General features: G+C 35.2%; 1 protein-coding gene across 8 annotated transcripts in view; it reads right to left on the bottom strand.

The window, feature by feature from the left end:
* Window positions 1-25,637, bottom strand: part of NBEA (neurobeachin) — a 630,595-nt gene that overhangs the window by 69,958 nt on the left and 535,000 nt on the right. For 7 of the 8 annotated variants that reach the window (XM_079902587.1, XM_079902590.1, XM_079902583.1 and 4 more), the window contains 2 exons: window positions 10,108-10,248; window positions 1,446-1,565 (listed from right to left, as the gene is read on the bottom strand). In XM_079902587.1, the coding sequence (XP_079758713.1) occupies window positions 1,446-1,565; window positions 10,108-10,248 (261 nt within the window). The remainder of the gene's footprint in view (window positions 1-1,445; window positions 1,566-10,107; window positions 10,249-25,637) is intronic. The other variant, XM_079902586.1, reaches the window with a different exon arrangement.

Here is a 25,637-nt window from a genome sequence, read left to right as displayed (position 1 = left end):
AAGAGTTTGATATAATATGGATACTGAATTGAGATATAAATAATTTTATATATGATAGGAAATCTTAAAATATAGATAAGAATATTTAATTCACATATAAAATATTTACTGAATGCCTTTTAAAGACACTGTGCTAATTCTAGAAGCCTATGGACTCGCCATTTTATGTTCAAAGTGTTATTAAGTAAGAAATGGACTCCTTTCTTGATTTCATTGGTTATAAACCAGTTTAAATGGTGGTTTATGGATCTTTTAAAGTGGAATTTCTCAGTGAAATTATAAGTCTGTTCGGAGAAATATATGGGCCTTAAGAGTTTAATATAGCAAGAATGCATGTTACATTATCTTACTTCCAAATGTGAATACATTGTATGTATAAATTATATGCAAACTTTGACGGCAACGAATAAGACACACAGATATGCTACACATTACTTGGATTCATTCCCTTTGTTTTCTGCTTTGAAAAAAAACTAAATAAAAGTTGTATTCATCCAATTTCTTACAGTTCAGTAACACTGTAATTGTCTTTTAAAAATATTTGCAATAGATAAGCATAAATATGTAAATGACAATTTTGACTTTAATTCACTGTCTTTTGTTGGATTAAGACACTAAATGGAATGATACTATACTATTTGTATATTCAACAGCATGAGTGACAGTGATGGGAAAAGTTTGAAGAAAAGAGGATTAAAATAAGAAACACATATACCTATGTAATAACCTGATCATATAGTCTTATTATCAGGAAAAAATGAGAAAAATGAGAGAGCAAATATATTTTAATGTTTTGAATACAACCATTTTTTAAAAAACAAAAGCCCATATAAATGAAAACCAAATCTTTCTATTTAACAATAGTTGAGTAGTACCAGCGGTAAAATGACTCCGCTCTCTGGCTGTTCCTGGATATTGCGCGTGTGCTGGTTTAAGCTAATGTGTATTGTTGCATAGCTTCCCCAGGCACAGCCAAGTGAAAGCTAAGGCTGTACAGAAAAGCCCCCATTTTAAATGGCTCTTGTCATTAATGCTTTATTAATTGCCCCAGGCTATGTAAACCCAAAGCTGGGCAAGCTATAACAATATGACACATTAAGGTCAAATCCAATTCCTGCTGTGTTTTATGGAATGGGCCAAATATTGAGTTAACAGCAGGAAAGGCAATTTCTTTCCAGCTCCTGATTGTTCGATCTAAATTAGATAGGAATTTTTTGAAATAACAAAAACACCTTAACTGAATAATATAAAAGAATCCTGATCGTTTTCTGTGGTGCTCAAAATTATTTCCTTTAGTTTCCTCTTAGGTTAGATATGCCACATAATTTTAAAATATGATGGAATAAAGCTGTGGAGTAAAATATCTTATACACCCACTTAAAAAAATAAACAAATCAAAACTTCAACATATTTTGAAATTAATATCAACAAATAAAAGGGCCTACCTTTACATCAGAAGTATCTCTCTGACTCGTTCTCCAAGACCTTGCAACGGACGAGAAGGTTCGATTAGGATGGTCAAATTTTCCATCATTTGCATTGAGGAAGAAGGTTGTGAAAGGTTCCTAAAGGAAAAAAAAGTGAAGAATTTGACCCTTCTGAACACAACTGTCCTCTTCCTTTGTAAAATATTTCGTTTTTTGAAACCCTTCTGAGGGGGAAATGGTGCAGGATCCTGGAAGGACACCCACACCCAGGAGTCAGGAGGTGCTGGTCTGAGCCAGTCTGGACCACTGAGTCACCTGCCACTCTTCAACCTCGGCAGGTCATTTTGCTTCTTGGCCTTCAGTCTTCTGATTTATAAAAGGATAGAGTTCTAGTGCTCTGGGATTTTATGATGACTGATTTTGCATAACTGTCAATATATAACTCAGATCTTCTTTCTCATTACTAAGGCCATACATAGTAACATTCATAAGAAAATCTCTCCGACACTGTTCACCACAGTGTGACATTAGGTAGGGAAGGTCCATCTTAGGCTACCTGTGAAAGTCTCCTAAAGTTACCATATTATGGTCTGATGATCTTTTTAAAATGCAAATCCTTGACTAAAATCCTTCCATAGCTCTTCAGAGCTCTCTGGGAAAAGTCTAAACTACTTGATTTGTCTTAAGAGAACCTGAGCAATCTGTAACCTGCTTAACTCTTACCTCTCGCTATCCCCATCTTCACATGTTAAGGTCTTGCCACACTGGTCTCACTTCTCGTCCCTTGTATGTGCTGTTTCCTCTGCCTGGTATAAACTTATCCCTCTACCTCACCATCCTGACTTGGCTAAGTTCTTCTTATCCTTTAAGTCTCAGCCAAGACATCATTTTCTCCCGAAAGGCTTTCCTTGATTGCCAAGTTCTCCAGTGTGTTTAAATAGCAACAGATATTTTCTCAAAACACATCCCTGAAGCATTTGTCACATTGTTTTGTAACTGATTTTTAACTTGCCTATCTTCCCCACTACACGAATAGGTTCCATATCTATCATATGCACTGTTTTATCTCCAACACTTAGAAGAACTCCTGGTACACCCAAGTTGCTCAATGTATAATCTGTTGAAGGAAAGAATGAAATGAAGTTAACACAAATCAGACTAGATAAACTCTAGTCCTTCTATACTTCTATTCAATAGTATTCTGTAACTATTATCTTATCAAAGCTTGGTGTCTGTCATCAAGAACATGTTCCCATAGCAGGAAACCTAGGAATAACTTTATCACAAGGTCCTAATGTATTTAATTTTAATTCTTTTTCTATAGTTTTTATGATAGGAGAGAGGCATTATTTCTGATGTCATTAAACTTGCTTCCAAATTTAAAAAGATTAAATAACATTCATTCTTACTAAGGATTTCTTAGGAAATTTCAAATATAACAAAGATGAGTATATAGTTACTTTCCTATGGTTCAATCCTTTTCTCTTAAGACTAGGATAAATGACATGTCACTCTAGGTTCAATAATGCTAAGAACTATTTCCTAAATATTGTTTTTTTCTTTAATATATAATTTCTGTTCATTCTTTTATATCCATAAAACATTACTTTGTTTCTTTAAACTCCTCTTTTTGCCACTAGTCATAAGGTCCAGTTGTCAGGCAACAGCTATAAATATTCATATTCCTCAGTATGTTCCTGAAATTTAGTGTGGCTAGATGACATCAATTTTATGTTTATAATGTATCACCAAGTCTCATGTTTAGTATTGAATGACAGAAAACTATTGTGAAAGAGATAAGATGAAGAATGATATAACACTATATAGGTAAGTAGGGTCTTACTGATTTACCTGAAAATCAAATATGCATCCAGTAAGTCCATATTGCTGTTTAAGATTTTAAGCGACTTGAGAGACAAATAGATGTCACCAAAATTAAGTTAGGAAAAAAAAATTTAACTCCCTATTAAACTGAAGGTAGTCAAGGCCGTATATCTTATCACTAAATTAAAGTAGGGATATAAAAATTCTAGAAGTAGCAACAGTAAATCGAATGAAATATGACAGATCTAAGTTTGAGTCTTGGTGGAACCATTTCCTTCTCTTAGGCACCTTACTTAACCCCACCCACGTAAGTAGCGGTGTGAAGTAACTGTATCTCAGTTCTTTCATCTATGTTAGTTGGGAATGACAAGACCTTGTGGGTAATTAAGATTAAATAATATTGAGAAAGCTTGAAGTATCTTAGCTGACACAGAGTGATGAAGATGACTACCAGCTTCATGCACTGTGTCAAGTACTCACTGCTGGGCTCCACCCTGACTGCCAGTTCCCTAGACACTGACCAGACTCTCAGTTCCTTAGGCCTAATTCATCCCTCTATTCTTAGAACCAAGCAAGTGCTTGGTTCATAGTTAGTGTTTAATTAATGTTTTTCAAACTCATCTAAACATACAAGGTACTGTTGGGAGAAGCGGGTGGGGTATGGCTGGATAAGAGTAAGATGTAGTTTTTCTTGTCAGTTCTTAACCACTAGTTTGACCATAAAGTTGCATCTTCAGAATCCACTTCTTCATTATGCTAGGATGCTGATGTAAGGTATTTATTTTTTTCTTTGTAGGTAGTAGGCAGAGAATAATTTAGAGGGATCAGACTTGTCTTCGTGATTTTTAACCTACTAAATACATGTGAGTGAAGACCCGTTTATACATGTAAAGTCTTACTTCTTATCATCAACCACTAAAAGCTGATCTCTACCCCAGCCTAAATTATAAAATCCTTCCTTAGTTTTCAACCCTTAATGAAGGCATGCCAAGAATAGTGCAGATGGGCACAGTGAAAATAAATCTGAAATTTCTGGTCGTGAAGTTTATGAGTCTGGTGGCACCTAAAAGTGGAGAATATTGAAGAATTCCACATTTCACTGTCCTACGTAGCCTTTATAAAGATCTGATTAACAACTGTTTGAGGGTCACATACTACTCTACTGACATTTATTCTCATTATTCCTGAAGGCCTCCAGTTGCTACAGTGGTAGAGTACTAACAGAAATGGATAACCTATTTGTTTATAAGTGGGACTTGATCTTCAAGCTCTGATTACTGTGGAGATTACCTTTTACCATGTGTTTCTCTATTACCTTCAAGGCACAGTACAAGGACTTTCTTTTTCATTTGACTCATGCCTGACTAACACAGAGGTTCAAGAGCTGTATTAAGTTTAAGAAACTTCTGTATTTATTCACCTGACACATGTTGATCAAACCGTGTTCTATATGTATATCACCATATTAGATATTTTATCATTCTACTAGAAAAGCTTTTGGCTTGGGAGATAAGATGGACAAATAAATAAATGTTAAACAGAAATTAAAATACTTGGGCTTTAAAAACTTCAGCTTTAAAAAAAAAGAAAACAAAACTTCAGGTTTGGTCCGCTAATACAATATAAATGGCTGATGGCAGACTTCCTTCTCCTGATTACATCTACCCCAACCTTCCAACCCTTTCTCAGGGCTAGAACATCAAACTAACCTGTCCTGCATGGGAAGTACCTGTCCTACTGAATTCTGTCATAACCTTTAATCCCTGCAAGGACACTAACAACCTGTCCTGCCTTCCAATGATCACAGACAATTCACCCTTCCTGGGCAATAGAACTCTGTGCCTCTGCCCCTCTTCTCTTTAGACAACTCCTTTATTCTTTTGTCTTATATGACTTTGCTCAGTCATCTCATAAGGATCTTTTCTTACATCCCCCTCCCCTTTTAGTTTTCTTCTTTTCCTTCTCTTCATTTCATTTGAAACAAACCCCATCCCTGGGTAATAGTCAGTGCTTGTGACATAACTCTATCAAAGAAAAGATGTATACTTTGAAGTTACATAAAGCATAATAAAGACCAAAGGGAAGGGAACTGAAGTTACTGAGCACCTTTCTGTGTTTGGAATTGTATTATCTCAGTTAACTAACGCAATTCTCACCATGGTCCTTCAAGTAGATGTAATCGCATTCTAGGAAACGGAGGAACCATTATTTCTACTGTACTTTGGCTAACTTCACAAGTTTATTTTCTCCCACTGCTTTCAAAAGAAACGAGAAATATCTTTTAGAATCTTCAGAAACTTATGCGCCTACCATACACCAGTCTCTTCGTTAAGAATCCCTCATCTTCCTCTAAGCATATATGCATTGTCTGTAAGTATCAAGAGAAACACAATGACAATATTTTATTCAGTAGCATTATCTTTTGGTACTTGCATAAGTGTTTCTACTATTTTATCACTACAAATATATACTGTTAAAGATATATTATGGTTTAAACAGGCTCTTGGGTAGGCTTTCAAAGCAACCCATAATTTATAAAGTAAATCCCAAATTCTAAACAACTGATTTATAAATTAACTCCTGTTGTACAACCTATTTAACTTCCTAAGAATTATAATTAAATGTTTGACAAGTGAGTTTTGAATAGGTAGGTTGAATATACTGAATTTGGAAGGTGAATTCCAAAGTAATTCAGAATTACTTCTGTGTATATGCTATATATTCAAGGTAAGATTTAAAGTAAAAACATTCCAAGTAAAATGTGTCCTATTATACTAGTTAATATCTGAACAAACTCCAAAATTCTATAATAGTTTATTCTATAATAGTTTATTCATCATTTGTCCCACAGCAGCTAGCAAAGAAACAGCTTTTTCAGAATCTTGTAGTTTAGACAAGTGACTTCACTGGTAGTGTGTCTAAAATAATATTTTTAATTTAAAGTAATGAGGTAGGGACTTCCCTGGTGGTGCAGTGGTTAAGAATCCACCTGCCAATGCAGGGGACATGGGTTTGAGCCCTGGGCAGGGAAGATCCCACATGCCGCAGAGCAACTAAGCCTGTGCGCCATAACTACTGAGCCTGCACTCCAGAGCCCGCAAGCCACAACTACTGAGCCCACACACCGTAACTGCTGAAGCCTGCACGCCTAGAGCCCGTGCTCCACAACAAGAGAAGCCACCGCCATGAGAAGCTCACACACCGCAACAAAGAGTAGCCCCCGCTCGCCGCAACTAGACAAAGCCCACGTGCAGCAACGAAGACCCAACGCAGCCAAAAAAAAAACATATATATATATATATAATAAAAAAATAATGAGGTGTGTAGTTAATTAGCATTTTAAAGCAATTATTATCATTGTCATACTAAACATATTGACTGAAACTAATGAGTTTAATGACTGGGTCTAAAAGGCTTGAAAGGTAAAGGGCAGATACTTATTTTAATCTGTATTTTGTTTTTATGAACAAGTTCTTAGTGACACAAATTTTAATGCATTTTCTACTTCATAAACTCCTTGGGATTGGAGTGAGGGAATCACAATTCCCTGGGCCATTAGGTTAAACACTTAGTAAACTATTAGGCCGTGATACCTCTATTTATAACAGCACAACTTAAGATGTGTTGGCTAAATGAGTCCCCATAAAAGCAATCTTATAGATCTCTTTTGCCAATGCAGTAGCCACAGGCCACATGTGACTACTGAGTACTTAAAATATGGCTAGTTCAAGTTGAATGTGCTATAAATATAAAATACATTCTGGATTTCAAAGAATACCAAAACAATGTAAAATATCTCATTAATATTTTTTATATTGGTTACATGTTGAAACTATAACATTTTGGATATACTGGGCTAACAAATGTATTTATTGAATTAATCTCACCTGTTTCTTTTTACTCTTAAATATGGCTACTAGAAAATTTAAATTACATACATAAGTGGCTTGCATTACGTTTCTACCATGCAGCACAACTATAGACAATACTAAAAGGGCATGTGTAGCATAAATAGGGATAGCATGTCTGCCGTACCCTTGCAGAGATTCAAATTTGTATTCCATTTCACTGGAATAAGAAATCAATTTAGGGATGAATTATGATTTATTATTTGATAAAATGTTTAGTTTATCAGGGATAGAAGAGCGTTAAATCAGGCTGGTGATAATAAGTATTTTTATGAACTCACACTTAAATTCTTATAAATCTGACTTCAGACTAATTTGATTATACAACAGCCATTGAATACCATTTTCTATATTTCAAAATACAATTATATATATATGTATAATATACTCATATAATTCTCAAAACAACCCACTTGATAATGTTTTTTTTAATCCCAAAAATACCCAAGAAAAGTGTCTTACTCCTCCCATGGTGGAGGTTCACTATAGTAATGGTTGTTTCTTGCTTTTCGTTTTCTTGTTTGATTATTTGTGAGCCCATATAGAATATGAACATATTTTACGTCCACTGTAAAGGACATCAACTGTTTGAGATCTTGACTGGTAAATTTTTGTGTTTCTGTATTTAGTTTTGACTTGTGGCTGAAACTGCAGGATAGAAGCTACAAAGTTCTCTCTATATACATGTGTCTGTAATTCAGAAAAGCCTTTACTTCTTGCATGAGTGTGAAATATTTTCTTACACCCGGAGAGTATTAATAAATTATTACAACCCATAAACTAAAGGTGAGCTGATTGGTTTATAGTGGTAAACATGCAGTTATATAAATCTAATATCTCCCCCAAATTAACAGAAAATAAAGAAATAGAACTTCTTATACTCAAAAAGTGTTAGAGTTAAAAAATATTTCTTAAGAAACTGCTAGCTCAGAAACATTTTTATAAAAGGATACAAGTTCACATAGTTAAGGTGAATTTTTCAACAAATTAGACTAACAATTTTGGTCTAAAAAAGAAAGTTTTATGTCTTTTCCTTTAGTTTATAATTACACAGTGTATTTTTAAAATAAGATTTGAGTTTGTTTTCTTACAGAATAGTTAATCTAAACTTCTTTATTTCTTATGCTGGTTTAGGATTATGAAAAATGTAAAATATGTGTTCAGTTAAACTGAATCCTAATTCTGACAAACTTTTTTTTGATAACAGTAATTATTTGTAGTATATCATCTATCAGTGATTTACAAGTTACTTAAAACATATGCATACTATATATTTATAATAAGTTCAGTTTCTCCCCATCATGGAGAGAATGCTTGAGGAAGACCTCCAAACCAAACTGTCATTCAGGCAGTGGGAAAAAATACCTTTGAAAATAGGAGATGCATTCCTGTGTATGCACATTTTCATGTGCTGCTTTATCAATGTGTTTCTGAGGCAAATCAGCCTCATGCAACAGAATGGTCTGAAGTATGTTTTGGTAAGAGGAGAAAACTTTATTGATTGCATTGACTTAGAGGTTTGACTTAGCATTTTGTAATACTCCCCAGTCACTTATAGTTTTTAAAAAGTCAGACCATCTGACTCCAGTAATTGGTCTTAACTAGACTAGATTGGAGAAGGCAAGACTAAAGGCAGAGAGATTTGCTAAGAGCTTTTGCAATGATCTAGATGAGAAATAACGGGAACCTGAACCAAGAAGTGCTGGACTCGATAGAGAAAAGGAGATAGAATGCAGTTGGTAGAACTTATCAGATGTAATGTCAGATTGGATGTAAGGGTTGATAAAATAGAGAAAATATCTAGATTGGGTAACTGGGTGCAAGATCATGCCGATTGTTTAGATAAGAAATCAGTAGGCACCCCCGCAGGTTTATGAGGGAGATGAGGAGTTCATTTTTGGAAATGGTGTTTATGGTATTGTGAGGTGTTCAGGTAGAAAAATCCAGTAGTATACAGAAATAAGTAAATATATTTATATATTAGAAATATAGGTCAGGAGCCCAAGAGAAATGTCTGCAATGAAGACAGAGCTGGAAGTCACTAGCTTATAACTGAATGATGTAGTCCAGATAAAGTATGTAGAAATATCCTGGGGAATAGAAATACGGAGAAAAAGAAATCTGAGCGTGAGACTGGGCAGGACAGTTAGGATGACAGGAGGGAAACCAGAAGAGCATACTGTCAGAGGAGCCATGAGAGGAAGGAATTTCAGGTAGGAGGAAGTGAGCAATGGTGCCAAATGCTTCAGCTATATCATGAAGCTCTGCCACATAACCCGTGACCTCCACAGGGACAATTCAGTAAAGTGATGGGTGTGGAACCTAAATCAAGCAGGCTACAGACTGAATGGCAGGTGATAAAGTGGAGACGAGCACAGTGCAGAGCAAGACAGTAGAGGCTGTGCTTCTAGTGCATTTGACTACACAGGGGTAGACGTGGAAAGTCACTGCAGAGTGGGTAGGGGCTGGAAGGAAGTATGTACGTATATATGTAGGTATGTATGAATGTATGTATTTTAAAAATTGCAGAGACCTGAATATATTTACGTCTTAGGAGAAAGAGAAAGTAGTCTTCAAAACATGTAGAAAACTGTTTTTAAAATATGCCACCCCAGAAGCCAGATTGGGAAGGCTGGGGAGAGTGCCAGCCTGTAACCATCAGTGAGAAAGGAAACAGTGGGTGTTAAGGATGCGCTCAGGAGTTTGGTACCTTTTATAAATGGTTTACGTTTAAGAAACTCACAATAATCTATCTTTCTAACCCAATTTTGCAAATAAGGCAACTCATTAACAGAAAGGATTCAAGCTTTGCTAGAGTTTGGAATCTCTACTTCACTGGTCTCTAATCTTTGTTAAAACAAATAAATAAATTTGATTTTTATTTAATTTCCTCATGTTAAGTACTTCGAGATATTAAAGGCAAACTGTAACTTAATGAAGGCACTCACAATTCGAACAAGCCAGGATAAGGTGGATGTTGCCGTTGAATAATGTGTGTTATAATGGTAGGGAGGACTTTGATCATCTTCCCATGTCTCGTAACGCTCTGCGTAAAACACAGCTCTCTTTGGGTTCAAAGCACCAATCGGCTATAAAGAGAGAAAAAGAAGCATTGTGTTTAATACAGTCATAGTAGATATTCAATACTATAGTATTCAATACTATAACTCTTTACCTGAAAGTATTTACTGTGAATTCATTTTAACCATAGAATATAAATATCTATTTTACCAAATTTGATTTTGATATTTGATAATCACCACACTTGCTAAATTCACTCAAGAAGATGATTTATGTATGCAAGGTTTCTAGGTTTTATTAAAAGTTTCCATAAACTAGATTACCAGAGATAATTCAGTTTAAATTGTTAAGGCAAAGCCAGTATTTTGATGTTATTTTGCCTACTTAACCACAACCATAGTGAACATTTAGCTTGATCATAGGAAATCCAGTGAGGAGGAAGTGTAGCAGTTGACCATGTGAAAACCATATTAGAGAAACCTTGTCTTAATAGGCTGTCACCCAGAGTGTGAAGGACAATAGTCACTTATATGGAAACCCTGTTGGAATGTTAGTCCCATTCTATTATTATACAGATGGGGCAAGTATCCTTTCTATTAAGTTCAACTGCAAATCTAAGGCTGATGGAAATAATCCAGACAATTCAGATTCCCTGGAAAGCATTTTGTTAAGGCCACTAACACTGTCTTATCTACACCACCACACTACCGATTATAATGTTAATCCCTACAGTGGAGCACATGGTAAAATGCTCAAGATACTATACATATTTTTTTCAACAAAGCATGTGTTAGTTTGATCATTGTCTCAAACTTCCTAGCACACCTAATCATTAAGATTTTCCAGCATATAGTCCTCACAATTTCAAATAGCAAACTGGCTTAGCTTAAGCTTTTGTCTGATTTTGGTTTAATGGAATATGGAATCCATTAATATGATACCTAGTAGCTACATTATTTTGTTTTAGATTGCATACTATAAAAAATAAATGTTTCTTAGAAAACAAAAGATGAATACTAAGTAAAATATATAATTCCTCTATTTCAAAATTTAATATTACTAGTTAACTATGAAGTTCCCCCCAAGGCTTAATTTTAACAAGGAAGTAGTAGAAAATTAGTGTTTTGATGGTGGTGTGGGAAGACACCGAGTTAGCGTCTCCCCACAGCTAGGGCACCCGCTGGCCACTGGTGGGGGACCCTGATGCCCAAGGAGACAGGAAGAACCCCCAAGTGAACCAGTAGGACGTGGGGGGACTGAGAGGGGAGGAGAAGTGGAGGCCAGACAGGATTGGCGCCACTGAGGCTGGGGAGATCAGGAGAGGCAAGCGGGAGGGACCCTCTGGGAGGAGCGGCAGAGGAGCAGAGGGTGATTGCCTGGCCCACTTGGGCCAGGGAGCCTGCTGAGTTCCCAGGCTGGTACCTCCCCCCCCCCCCCCCGCCCCACACCAAAGCCCCCTTGAGGCTGCGTGGGTCCTGGGGGCATAGGACGGAGGTGAGAGAGATCAGGAGAGGCAGGCGGGAGGGGCCCTCCGGGAGGAACAGGAGAGGAGAGGAGGGCATTAGCCTCACCCACTTGAGACCAGGAAGCCTGCTGGGCTCCCAGGTGAGGTGCCCCTGCCCTCTGAGACCAGGGGTAGGGGGCACGACTGGGCCCCTTCTGTTCCCTGAGCCTAAGCCCCACCCAACACAGCCCCCAGGACCTTTTCCAGCCCCATGGGTCCTAAGCATAGGCCCTGCCCACCACCCAAACATCACCCTTGCTTTGGCCCTGCCCTCCACAGCCAAGGTCTTTCCCCCCCTTTTTTTTTCTTTTCTTTTTATTCCTTTTCCGTCCTCCTCTTTTTTACCATTCTGGTACTAATGTACCTTCCGGTTGTTGATTCATCTATATTTTTATTTTTATATTCTTTCTAACATATCTGTTAGTTTCCTAGTCTAATTTTATTTTTTACTTTGTTATTGTTCTCTTTTTTTTTTTGTCACCCCACACAGCTTGCGGGATCTTGGTTCACGAGCTGGGAGTCGGGCCGAAGCTCCTGCAGTGGGAGCTCTGAGTCTGAACCACTGGACTAACAGAGAACCTCAGAACCCAGGGAAAATTCATTAGAGTGAGCTCTCACGGAGATCCTCATTTCAGCACCAAGACCCAGCTCTACCCAACAGCCTATAAACTCCAGTGTTGGAAGCCTCAGGCCAAACAACCAGTAAGACAGGAACACAAGCCCACTCATAAAAAAAAAAGAGTAAAAAATAAAAGAGAGAGAGAGACAGCAAAAAAATATGTCACAGATGAAGGAGCAAGGTAAAAACCTACAAGATGAAATAAATGAAGAGGAAATAAGCAATCTTCCAGAAAAAGAATTCAGAGTAATGATAGGAAAGATGATCCAGAATCTCAGAAACAGAATGGAGGCACGGATTGAGAAAATACAAGAAATGTTTAACAAAGATCTAGAAGAACTAAAGAACAAACAGAGATGAACAACACAATAACTGAAATGAAAAATATACTAAAAGGAATCAATAACAGAATAACTGAGGCAGAAGAACAAATAAGCGAGCTGGAAGACAAAATGGTGGAAATAACTGCCGAGGAGCAGAATAAAGAAAAAAGAATGAAAAGAATTGAAGACAATCTCAGAGACCTCTGGGACAACACTAAACGCACCAGCATTCGAATTACAGGGATCTCAGAAGAAGAAGAAGAAAGGGTCTGAGAAAACAGATGAAGAGATTATAGTTGAAAACTTCCCTAACATGGGAAAGGAAACAGTCACCCAAGTCCAGGAAGCACAGAAAGTCCCATACAGGATAAACCCTAGGAAAAACACACCAAGACACATATTAATCAAACTAATCAAACTAACAAAAATTGAATTAAGAGAAAAAATATTAAAAGCAGCAAGGAAAAACCAAAAAAATAATATACAAAGAAATCCCCATAAGGTTATCAGCTGATTTTTCAGCAGAAACTCTGCAGGCCAGAAGGGAGTGGCAGGATATACTTGAGGTGATAAAACAGAAAAACCTACAACCAAGATTACTCTACCCAGCAAGGATCTCATTCAGATTTGACAGCGAAATCAAAAGCTTTTCAGACAAGCAAAAGCTAAGAGAATTCACCACGACCAAACCAGCTTTAGAAAAAATGCTAAAGAAACTTCTCTAGGCAGGAAACACAAGAAAAAACGCACAAAAACAAACAAGAAAATGGTAATAGGAACATACATATCAATAATAACCTTGAATGTAAATGGATTAAATGCCCCAACCAAAAGACACAGACTGGCTGAATGGATACAAAAACAAGACCCATATATATGCTGTCTACAAGAGACCCACTTCAGTCCTAGGGACACATAAGGACTGAAAGTGAAGGGATGGAAAAATATATTCCATGCAAATGGAAATCAAAAGAAAGCTGGAGTAGTAATACTCGTATCAGAAAAAATAGACTTTAAAATAAAAACTGTTACAAGAGATAAGGAGGGACACTACATAATGATCAAAGAATCAATCTAAGAAGAAGATATAACAATTATAAATGTTTATGCACCCAACATAGGAGCACCTCAATACATAAGGCAAATGCTAACAACTACGAAAGGAGAAATCAACACAGTAACACAATAATAGTAGGGGACTTTAACACCCCACTTACACCAATGGACAGATCATCCAAACAGAAAATAAATAAGGCAACACAAGCTTTAAATGACACAATAGACCAGATAGATTTAATTGATATTTATAGAACATTGCACCCAAAAGTGGAAGAAAACACTTTCTTCTCAAGTGCGCACAGAACACTCTTCAGGATAGATCACATCTTGGGTCACAAATCAAGCCTCGGAAAATTTAAGAAACCTGAAGTTGTATCAAGCATCTCTTCTGACCACAATACCCTGAGAAAACCATAAGTCAAAAAGAGACATGTACCACAATGCCCAGTTCACTGCAGCACTATTCTGCCCAGTTCACTGCAGCACTATTTACAATAGCCAGGACATGGAACCAACCTAAATGTCCATCAACAGATGAACTGATAAAGAAGATGTGGCTCATATACACAATGGAATATTATTCAGCCATAAAAAGAAACGAAATTGAGTTATTTGTAGTGAGGTGGATGGACCTAGAGTCTGTCATACAGGTGAAGTAAGTCAGAAAGAGAAAAACAAATACCGTATGCTAATGTATATATATGGAATCTAAAAAAAAAAAAAAAAAAAAATGGTAGCGATGAACCTAGTGGCAGGCCAGGAATAAAGATGTAGACACAGAGAACGGATTTGAGGACACAGCGTGGGAGGGGGAGGCTGGGGCAAAGTGAGAGTAGCATCGACTTATATACACTACTGAATGTAAAATACATAACTAGTGGGAAGCAGCAGCATAGCACAGGGAGATCAGATCAGTGCTTTGCAATGACGTAGAGGGGTGGGATAGGGAGGGTGGGAGGGAGGCTCAAGAGGGAGGGGTTATGGGGACATGTGTATGCATGTGGCTGATTCACTTTGCTGTACAACAGAAACTAACACAGTATTGTGAAGCAATTATATTCCAATAAAGATCTATTAATTAAAAAAAAAGAAAATTAGTGTTTCAATGGGAGACAAATAATGTTACACAAGAGAGAAAAATTCATCTATAAATTGCTTGTAAGCTTTTTCTTTTGGTCCCATGGGACTAATTCAAACAATACAATGATGTCAGCAGTTAGAAGTCTCTTAGAAGTTCCATAATAAACTCTTATTTGCAAGGATCCTTATCCTGAATATTAAAATTATTTACAAATTATGTTCTTTTTCCTTCAACTTAATTATAACTTAACAGACTAAATAATTTAATTATTTAATTTTTGAAAACTCTGGTTTAAACATATTTTTTAAATATTTCAAGGCTTAAACTTTATTCTGTGTTAAATATCACTGGCTATCTCTCAAATGTGTTTTACTTGGATATAAAAAGGCAATGTAATTTCATTAAATGTCACATAAAATATCAATAATATTTCAAACAAACATAATTACTTTTTTGATAAAAGGATAATTACTACAATGAAATGAATGTGAGTTCTGTTACTGAATTGATACAGTAAGTTTTTCATTTAAAATGGCCTATATATTTTATACTTTTCTAGATGTGAAAATGTGTGTTTTTCTAATTCAGTATTATAAGTATATATCTTTTCAAAGCATTTAAAATGCTGAGTACTTAATTCTGTCTTGAATATGCTCATAGATCTTTCACATGCATAAAATGTCTGCACAATCCCTTAGGATTGACCTTACCTGATATTGTTTGTTCTGCAACACCCCACAAAAACAAAACCCCACAAAGGGCCTCATGGCCCTTCCCCTAATCTTTTCCAGGCTTCTCCTCAACTACTGGAAAAGGGATAAAATAAATATTTATACTTTTTATTTCACTCAAGTTTCATCAAAGTCATTTTATTGGAGTGTTTTACAGAATAATACTTTGTAGGAAACAGCTGTCCTGAGTTAAAGCCTATAAAGGCCTCCATGAGTAACTTCCTAAAATACATGTCTAATTTTGAATTTTCATCTGACGCATTTAGACATAAATTTTATAAAACAAATGTAAATAGCTTGGTTTGTACTTATTATTTTTCTATTATTTTGCTTCAACCAAGAGGCAATAAATCATTCAAAGGAAAAATACTTCAAAATATCTTTTTGGGAAAAGAGAGTTTCATCACAGATGACATATTTTCTTATGGGATCCAAATAAATATAATTATCTATCTATCTATCTATCTATCTATCTATCTATCCATCCAACCATCCTACCTACCAAACTATCTATCTACCTACCTATCCATCAATTATTCACCTATCTATACCTACCTACTTAACCTATGTATAAATTGATAAGGTTGTAAGTTTGTTATCCTTTTAAAGATTGAGCAAATAATGCAATGTCAATACCACTTGGATTTAGTAAATAAATAAGGTAGAATTCTGGTAAAAAACTAAAATTGCACGTAATGAAATTTATACATTTATTTTGCAATCTTTTTCAATTTTTATTGTAACCACCACAGCAATAATTGGTTTCATTTTCTCTTAAACAGTAGGCATTTAGACATAGCCACCTCTATGCTTTTTAGGGATTCCCATACGAAATTTATAACTGAAAGTTTAGAGTTTGCTGTTAGATTTGTTATTCTTTTGTCCTTGTGAGTTTGTGTGTTACAAGTTGACAATCTAGCAGATAAGCAGAAAATGATGCAGAGAGCAATGCAAAATTAAAAAGTAATTCTACCTCTATAACACATTATTATAATTCAATTTCTAAAACTGCTATAAAGCTTATATAGCTTGTAAAAAGTACTATTTTCAATATACAATTGATGGAAAATTACATGTGTAACATTACCATGTCTATATGAAATACTATTGAATTTACTGAAGAAACGATGTTGAGGGTTTTCTCTACTCTGTCATTCAATTTACCTGTTTTGAATACCAAAGAGAGACATTTGTCTCAGCTTTAAGTACCACAAAAAGCTTTGTTTTCCTGATAAACTGTTATTTTATTATATGGAACAAAAATCCTGACAGATCCTTATGGAGATTTACATTATTAGAGGCTCTGAGAAATATTACTGTAAACAGCATTGCTTAATTTTGTTCACTCCAGTGTTTGTCTGTCTATCTATGTATCTATCTATCTATCTATTTTTATTAGAACCTCATTCTTCCTTTTGTTTTCTTGTTAACATGCTATAGAACTAGTGTCCATTAAATGGTACTTTGAAAAATTCTGGTTAGAATCATTATAGTATATATTTTTGAGTGCCAACTTTTTCTTTGGTTTCATTTTCCTATTTTCTTTCCCTTTCTGTTCTCTCAGCCTTTATCCATCAATGGTTTTCTATTTCATGAAACCTTACAAGCTTTATCAGTTCTTTCATATGGAACAGATATATATATTAAATAAAATAGGTAAAAATGAACAACAAAAATTATTTAAATAAAAAATACTTATTGGGTAAATGGTACTATATGAGACACTAAAAGGACTCTAGAGAATATAAAATCTGAACATAGAGTTGATTTCAGTAAATAAATAAAACATAAATGTGGGTTCACCTGAGGTATGGTCAATGCCATTAAAATAGATGAGAAATTATAAGAATAAAAAGGGTTTTCAAGGGAAAATCAGAGGTCCAAATAAATCAATATTAATAAAACTGAATTCTAGTATATCAAAAAAACTTGAAAATGCTTATGATATTCATGGCATTAGGATTCTATTTATACATTAAAAAATGTTCAAGAGGTCACTATTGTTGCTACAACTGCTAATAATACTATGTATAAGATAATGTCTTCACATCCATTTTCTGGATTGATTTTCAAAAGTCTCTGAGGTGGACACAGCATTCCATCATGAACATGATTTCATGACAAGGAAACGGGTGCCTGGGTCTCTACTCTTTCCACAACACTGCATTGCTTTTTCATTGCTAAATATGAAATTCTGATCCTGATGTCATTTTTTTTTTCTTCTATAGCTGCCTATGAGATTCCTCATCCATCATGGATCCTCAGAAATGGAACGAACCTTAGAGGCCTAGTAATCCAACTCGCTTACATTATAGATGAAGATAATGAAGAAAGTCCAATCAAGATCACATTGGTGGCTGATTGCTGTACATTTTACAGAACCAGCTGAAGCTTTGTGCTAGACAGCTTGAAGCTGGGTACAGCTGACGGATTTGTTTGGCTTCTGAGTATTGCTTTAATTATTAGCTCAACACTCAACACATCTGAGCTTCTAACATATCTAGGTTATCTTGTTATCTTTCATTATAATAACTGAGGGCTTGGAAATCCTTAGAAGAAGCTTCAAGACTTCTTGCCTTTCTTGTTTTGTCAGTCATGAGCTACATAATATCATTCTTAAAATTCTAGGTTATGATAAAATAGAAATCATACCTATAGACCCTTCTGTGCTCAAGTGAATTCCCTGTCTCTCTCTTAGCTGACCGGGGAGTTCCAAATCATTCTTCCGGAAGCAGCTCAAATTTCATCTGTGAAGCCCTACATGTTACCATCTGGTAACAGTTAGGCAAGTTTATAACTTCTTTTACCCAGAAGATATGCTCTTCAAGGGAATGCCCTATGTTTTATTCATCCCTGCACCCTCAGTACCTAATACAGTACCCTGGCTCTTTTTAGATGCATCATATATCCTGAATGAATGAAGACAAATCGATCTGATTGTACAATAGTTTAGATTTCCATATAGAAATTTTAGACAAAATTTTTAGGCATAATCATAAGACAACATAATAGTGAAATATTTATAGCACATATGATAAAAAGCTAGTTTCCTTTAAAAAGAAAGAACTCTTAAAAATCAGTAAAAACCAAGGAATGATCCAATTAAATGAGCAAATGAGATGAACAGGCAATTCACAGAAAAATGAATGAAATGTACGTAAGAAAAATATCACCAGCTCATACAATGTAATAGTATCTCTTCCTTTTCTGTTCAGCATCCATTATTCCTTCTTCCTCTGTGAACCACTCCTTCCCTATTCTTGGTCTACCTGGTTCAGATGGGCTGACTCTATTACCAGACCTTTTGGGTAGTCATGTGATCCAGACCTGTCAATCGGCATATTCTATCTATATGGCCAGTAAGATTGGTACAGAAATGAGCACATGATTCAAGTTATTCCAATGAAACTTTGCTGAAACTACCTGGGAAAGAAGGATTTTCTGTTTCTGTTACAAAGGCATCACTGCTATAACATAGAGAAGCCAGACTGAGAATGATGCCAATGCAGAAAAGTAACAGATATGTTACATCCCACAACACTGGAGAGCCCTTGGATCCAGTTTACCTGAACTGACCCATCTCTGTATTTCTCAGTGACATAAGCCAAAACAACTTTATATTTTAAAGTCAGTTTAAGTTGATTTTCTATTATTTGGAATCAAAGATCAGAAGTACACTGGCAATTCTTAAAATGTCAAACAAAAATTATTTTTATTCATTAGGCTGTCAAAAATTATTGTTTCGTAATACTCGTTGGCCAGGGTATAACAAACACGATATCTCATAATACGGTTGGTAGGAATATAATTGATATAAATTTCTTGTGGGGAAAACTGGTAATACTTTTAAAAATATGCACATGCTTTGTTTGGATCTAGTAATTCCACTGTGAGGAATTTATAATATGGAAAGAATAAGATGCAGGATAGTTTTCACATAATTGCTTGAAATGGCAAAAAAACAAGCAAACTAAAACTGGAAGTAGTCTAAATTTCCAATAAAGGAGTAGTTACATGATGACACACCCACACTGCTGTATATTATGCAGCTAAGCAAAAAGGCTGATTAGAAAAAATTCCAAGACACATTAATTCAATAAATATTGAGTGCCTACTATGTGTCAGAAATTATGCCTATAATTATACCCTAAAATAAGATAGACAAGGTCGCTGTTCTCATGAAGTTTGCGTTTAAATGTAGGTGTGTATCTGTGCATTTAAGAGAATGTGTGTGTATGGGTGTGTGTATGTTTCTGTCTGTCTGTAGAGACAGAGACAGACAAAATATAAATAAGCAATTTGGAAACTATCAGCGATAAGTGCTCTGTTGACAATTACAACAGAGTAATAGGATAGCAGCGACTGTGTGGAAAGGGAAGGCATCTCTCAAGAACCCCTGAGCAGGGACATGAATGACCGGAAGAAGCCAGTCATAAGAAATTTTGGGGTGAGAGAATTCAAGATGGAGGACGAGCTAGTGCAAAGGCTCAAAGCGGGGCATGATGGTGTGTTCAAGGAACAGAAAGAAAAGCAGTGTGACTAAAGCGTAATAGACGAGAGGAAGAGTTTATGAGATGAGGTGAGAAAGTGGGTAGAGGCATATCATACGGCTTTGTAGACCAGAGCGATGAAACGCATTTTATGGTAAGTGCAGTGGAAAGTCACTGAACGGTTTTAAGCAGGAGAGAAACAAGATTTGAGTTAGGCTTTACAAAGGTACCTCCAATGGTTCTGTGGAGAATGGATTAGAGATAATATTAAGTTATCATGACTAGTACTAGGATTGAAAAAAGCCAGTTGCAAAACCAGCATCATTTAGCATTATCAATGTTTCTCTAAAAATCCTATATAGTGTATATGTAATATATTTTTGCTTAAATATTCAGAGAAAAATTTTCGCAGAATATACATGAAACTATAATAATAGTTGCCTCTGGGGAGTGAGAATAGTGGAAATCTTTAGTTTTCCATCACCTTTTTTTACTATTTGGTTTATCCCGTGTATAGAATTTTTGATGGCTTTTTAAATTATATGACCCAGGAATATCTTTCAAATGTGAACATTTTAACTTTCATAAATTTTAATAAGTTATGGTAACTTTATATATTAGCTAGCAAACAATAAATATCATATATTTCCAAATATAAATTCCTGTTATCAATCTTCACCGATATTTGAATTGCCATATATCAAACATTTAAATGACAACATGAGGTAAAAAAGACAAATGCAGAAGATGAGATATTCTACAGGAGAGCTGGCATGGTTTCTTTAATAAGTCACTATCATGAAAAATAAAGGGTAGTGGTTAGAAACTATTCTAACCTAAAAGACATTTAAGAGACATAAGAATCAAACATACTATGTGGTCATGGGACTTATACAGCAAAGGAAACCATTCACAAAATGAAAAGATAACCTACGGAATGGGAGAAAATATTTGCAACTGATATGACCGAGGGGTTAATACCCAATGTATACAAAAAGCTCATACAATTCAATATTAAAACAAATAACCCAATTAAAAAACAGGCAAAAGACCTGAATAGAGATTTTTTCCAAAAAACACATACAGATGGCCAACAGGCACATGAAAAGACGCTCAACGTCATTAATCATCAGAGAAATATGAATCAAAACCAAAATGAGGGACTTCCCCAGTGGTGCAGTGGTTAAGAATCCGCCTGCCGATGTAGGGGACACGGGTTCGAGCCCTGGTCTGGGAAGATCCCACACGCTGCGGAGCACATAAGCCCGTGCACCACAACTACTGAGCCTGCGCTCCAGAGCCTGTGAGCTGCAACTACTGAAGCCCACATGCCACAACTACTGAAGCCCACGTGCTACAACTACTGAAGCCCGCGCACGTAGAGCCCGTGCTCCGCAGCAAGAGAAGCCACTGCAATGAGAAGCCCGCACACTGCAACTAAGCCCCCGCTTACCGCAGCTAGAGAAAGCCTGCGGGCAGCAACAAAGACCCAAAGTAGCCAAAAATATACAAATAAATAATCAATTAATTTTAAAAAAGAAAAAAACACAGTGAGATATTACCTCACAGCTATCAGAATGGCCATCATCAAAAACACCACACACATAATAATTGTTGGTGAGGATGTGGAGAAAAGGGAACCCTCGTGCACTGTTGGTAGGAATGTAAATTGATACAGCCACTATGGAGAACAGTATGGAGGTTCATCAAAAAACTAAAAATAGAACTAACATACGATCTAGCAATTCTACTTCTGGGTAGAATTTGAAGAAAACAAAAACACTAATTCAAAAAGATACATGTACCTCAATGTTCATAGGAGCACTATTTATAATAGCCAAGATATGAAAGCAACCTAAGTGGTCCATCAAGAGATGAATGGATAAACAGGATGTGAGATATATATATATATATACACTCACACACATATATATATCGCATATATACACACACACACATATACATACACATATATATATCACATCTATATATACACACATATATACATATATATCACATATATATATATACATACACACACACACGCAATAAAATACTACTCAGCCATAAAAAGAATGAAACTTTCATCATTTGCAACAACATGGATGAACCTGGAGGGTATTATGCTTAGTGAAATAAGCCAGACGGAAAAAGACAAATACTGTATAATATCACTTATTTGTGGAATCTCAAAAATAAAACAAATGAATAAAATACAACAGAAGCAGACTTATAGACATAAAGAACAAATTAGTGGTTACCAGTAAGGAGAGGGAAGGGGGGAGGAACAAAATAGAAGTAGGGGATTAAGAGGTATAAAATAAACTACAGGATATATTGTACAGCACAGAGAATACAGCAGTATTTTATAGTAACTTTAAATGGAATTAATCTGTAAAAATTTTGAACCACGATTTGTACATCTGCAACTAATATAATATTGTATATCAACTATACTTCAATTTAAAAAAGGCCAAGAAAAACTAAATTGCTTATTTCAAAAAAAATGTATTGTGTGGTCCTTGACTGAATCCTGGCTTGAACAAGCTAATTTTTTAAAGACATATGGTAGGCAACTGGGAAAACCTGATTATGGGCACAGTGTTACACAATATTAGGGAATTACCATAAGTTTTGTTAGGTGTGATGATGGTATTCTGGTAACGTAGGAAAATGTATTTTTCATACTAAAGGATTTAGGGATAAAGTATGATATCTTTAATATATCATAGGGATATGATATCTTTAATATCATAGGGATAAAGTATGATATCTTTAATTAAAGCACTTCAGTAAAACAACAAAAAAAAGCTAAAATGTTAGTAATTGTAACATCTAGGCACTGGGTAAATGCGTATTAATTATTGTTGGTACTTTTCTTTTGAAAAATTTTATAATAAAAAGTCAAAATAACATAAAAATTGAATGTAAAAACAAAGAAAAATCATTCAAATTTTAAAACATATGGTGTTTATGTTTTAGGTTGTTCTTATTGATAAGAATCCTTTTAATTTGGAAATTTATGTTTGTAAAATGTGTGAAAATTTTGTTCTCTTAAATAGATTAAATCTCCCCTTTGCAATTTTATGCACACTATTAATTTGCTTAACATGGCCTTTCATCATCAGGTGAACTTCAGCTAATCACAACACAGTTTCCACATACATTCTTAAGAAATAGAGCCTGAAGTAATGAAGCATTAAAAAAAGGAAGTGTAGGAATTATATTTTGTTGGCTATAATACTTTATAATATAATACTTTAATACTTTTATAATATAATACTATAATACTTTAAAGTATTATAATATAATACTTTAATACTTTTTCATAGGATGAATAAACACAATTAATTATACTATGAAGAAAGATAAACTTTGAGCCAAAGTTGCATTTTGATTAGCAAAATTTATGAGCACGTTAGTAGGTATGTCAGTTCCACAGAGAACCAAAATCTCTGGAGAGGTAGAGTGGCTCACTCCATGCATTTCTGTTGCCTCTGCTCATATCCGACATGACTGTCCTTAGTGTAGGGCGTTTAGGGAAGGTGGAGGGCACCTAGGAGATAACTTAATCACTAGGCTTTTTTAAAAAAAAAGTATATTCTACCTAATGATTGTAGAGAAATAATAGGTAAGAAATGAAAGGAAATAGAACCTATGTAACTAGTGTAATTCATCATAGGGTTGTGGGGATAAAATGAGAAAATCTATGTACAATGCTTAACACGATGCCTCGCATGTAATAATACGTGTCAAATGTTGGCTATTATTGTTATCATTATCCCAGAAAAATTCCTAAGAAAATTAGTTTTAAATACCTTAGTGAAAAGTAACCATTTTTACATAGAAACAATGGAGGTATAAATAAAATAAAGTATATTTACAAAAAAACAATGGAGGTATAAATAAAATAAAGTATCTTAAATCTTCATTTGTCAGTTCTAAAAGCTTTCTAAGTGTTAAGTAGTAGGATAATGATAAGCCTATAAATTAGTTTCAAGATCATCACTGCTGACTATTCCGCTTCAGCTGGGAAGCACGGTTAAAGGAAACTGACTTTGGTCTAATTTTGCCACAATGATGCTATATTTTAGATGTGACATGTGGTGGGTAAAACAAAAGCGTACAGGGCAGGCTCCCTTTTCCTTTCTATAGTAAACTAAAAATGACTGTAAACTCAGGGTATGGGCCAGTTCTTACTGTCTTTTTGTCTCCAGTGACTGGCACAGAGTAGCTGTGCAAAAAATGCTTGTGTAATGAAAGAATAAGTGAGTGAATAAAATTATTAATTTAAATAAATCCAATTTTGAAATTGGTGCCCTTCTGCATATCCCCCCTTGCAAATTATGCCCTCAGCTTGGATTATTCCCTGAGTTTAAAACAGTATCCAGATTTTGCCAATTCATACCTTGTCTTAAAATAGCACTTATCCTTCAGCATTGCAATAGAAGCCAGCCTAACAAAACGATTTTCAAGTTGGGTTCTATGTTAAGGCGACCTTCAACGTATAGTTAGAACAAAATTCATATTTGGCAGTAGGATTTTTGGCAGATGGTATATAATTAAATTTACACATTCACATTTTTGTCTTCTAATAAGTTTTATATCATCAGAGTCAGCTACCAATACACTTAGTAGTTTTGCCCGTTCTTCACGTTTTGTTGTTAAAACTAAAGCATTAGGTAAATTATATACTAAAGCAAATAAAACTAATTTCATTTTAGATATTGTTAACTTATGATGAGAAAGAAAGGTAAAATGACTGTAGAAACTTGCATCACATTGCCGAGTTGAGGTAAACCCTTTTCTACGTGGTGTGTAGGCGTTTGGCAGTATCAAGGGTGGACAGTTGAGAGTATTCACACTTCAGTGCATCCATTTGCATTATCACATTTCCAAGCCTCAAGGCATTATCACTTCCTTTTTTTAAGTGGCATAATAATTTGGGAAAATGGTTATGCTTATCATCATCTGTCAGTCAAACAACTCCTGTGTTAACAAAACATATTTTTTCCACTCAGTGAATGGGTGTGTGTGTGTGATGTCCTATGCTCATGTCAATATTAGTAAGACTTGGCTTTGTGATGAAACTATTTCACTTATCAGAGGGCATGACTGGGAAATAGGAAAATTCCATTTACACTCTAATGAGCAAGGGGCTGTGCTTCATGTCAAAGTCACGTAACCACTGTAATTTCAGAGTAAAGTTCATATGAGCGTATGTAAATAACTGAAGCAGTAGCATATATCATGTTTTAAGATAGATTTCACCACAAAATCACATCTCCATGAGGAAAACCTGCATAAATTGGGGGAAAAATCTCTACACCCACTGGTGGTTGAATACTGAAAAGATAAGTCAATGACAGATTGTTTCATTAGCTGTCCAGCATGTCAAACAATACATATGACCTCTAACCTGTACATGTAATGAATAAAACTTGAACTTGTGATGTCTAATCAAATGAGGGGTCTAATAAATGTTACTGATCAGGAAATTTCATTGCTCCTGTGCTCTTCAACTGTTCAGTTAAATGGGCGAAGGAAGGAGTAAGAATGTTATAAATGTAATAAAATATTTCATCTAAATAAATTTCATCTAAATAAATATTTCATCTCCAGTTTCAATAAATGTTTAATTTAACTTCAA

Source organism: Stenella coeruleoalba (assembly GCF_951394435.1).
Source record: "Stenella coeruleoalba genome assembly, chromosome: 18".
NCBI lineage: Eukaryota > Metazoa > Chordata > Mammalia > Artiodactyla > Delphinidae > Stenella > Stenella coeruleoalba.
This window is presented reverse-complemented; position numbering and strand designations above follow the sequence as displayed.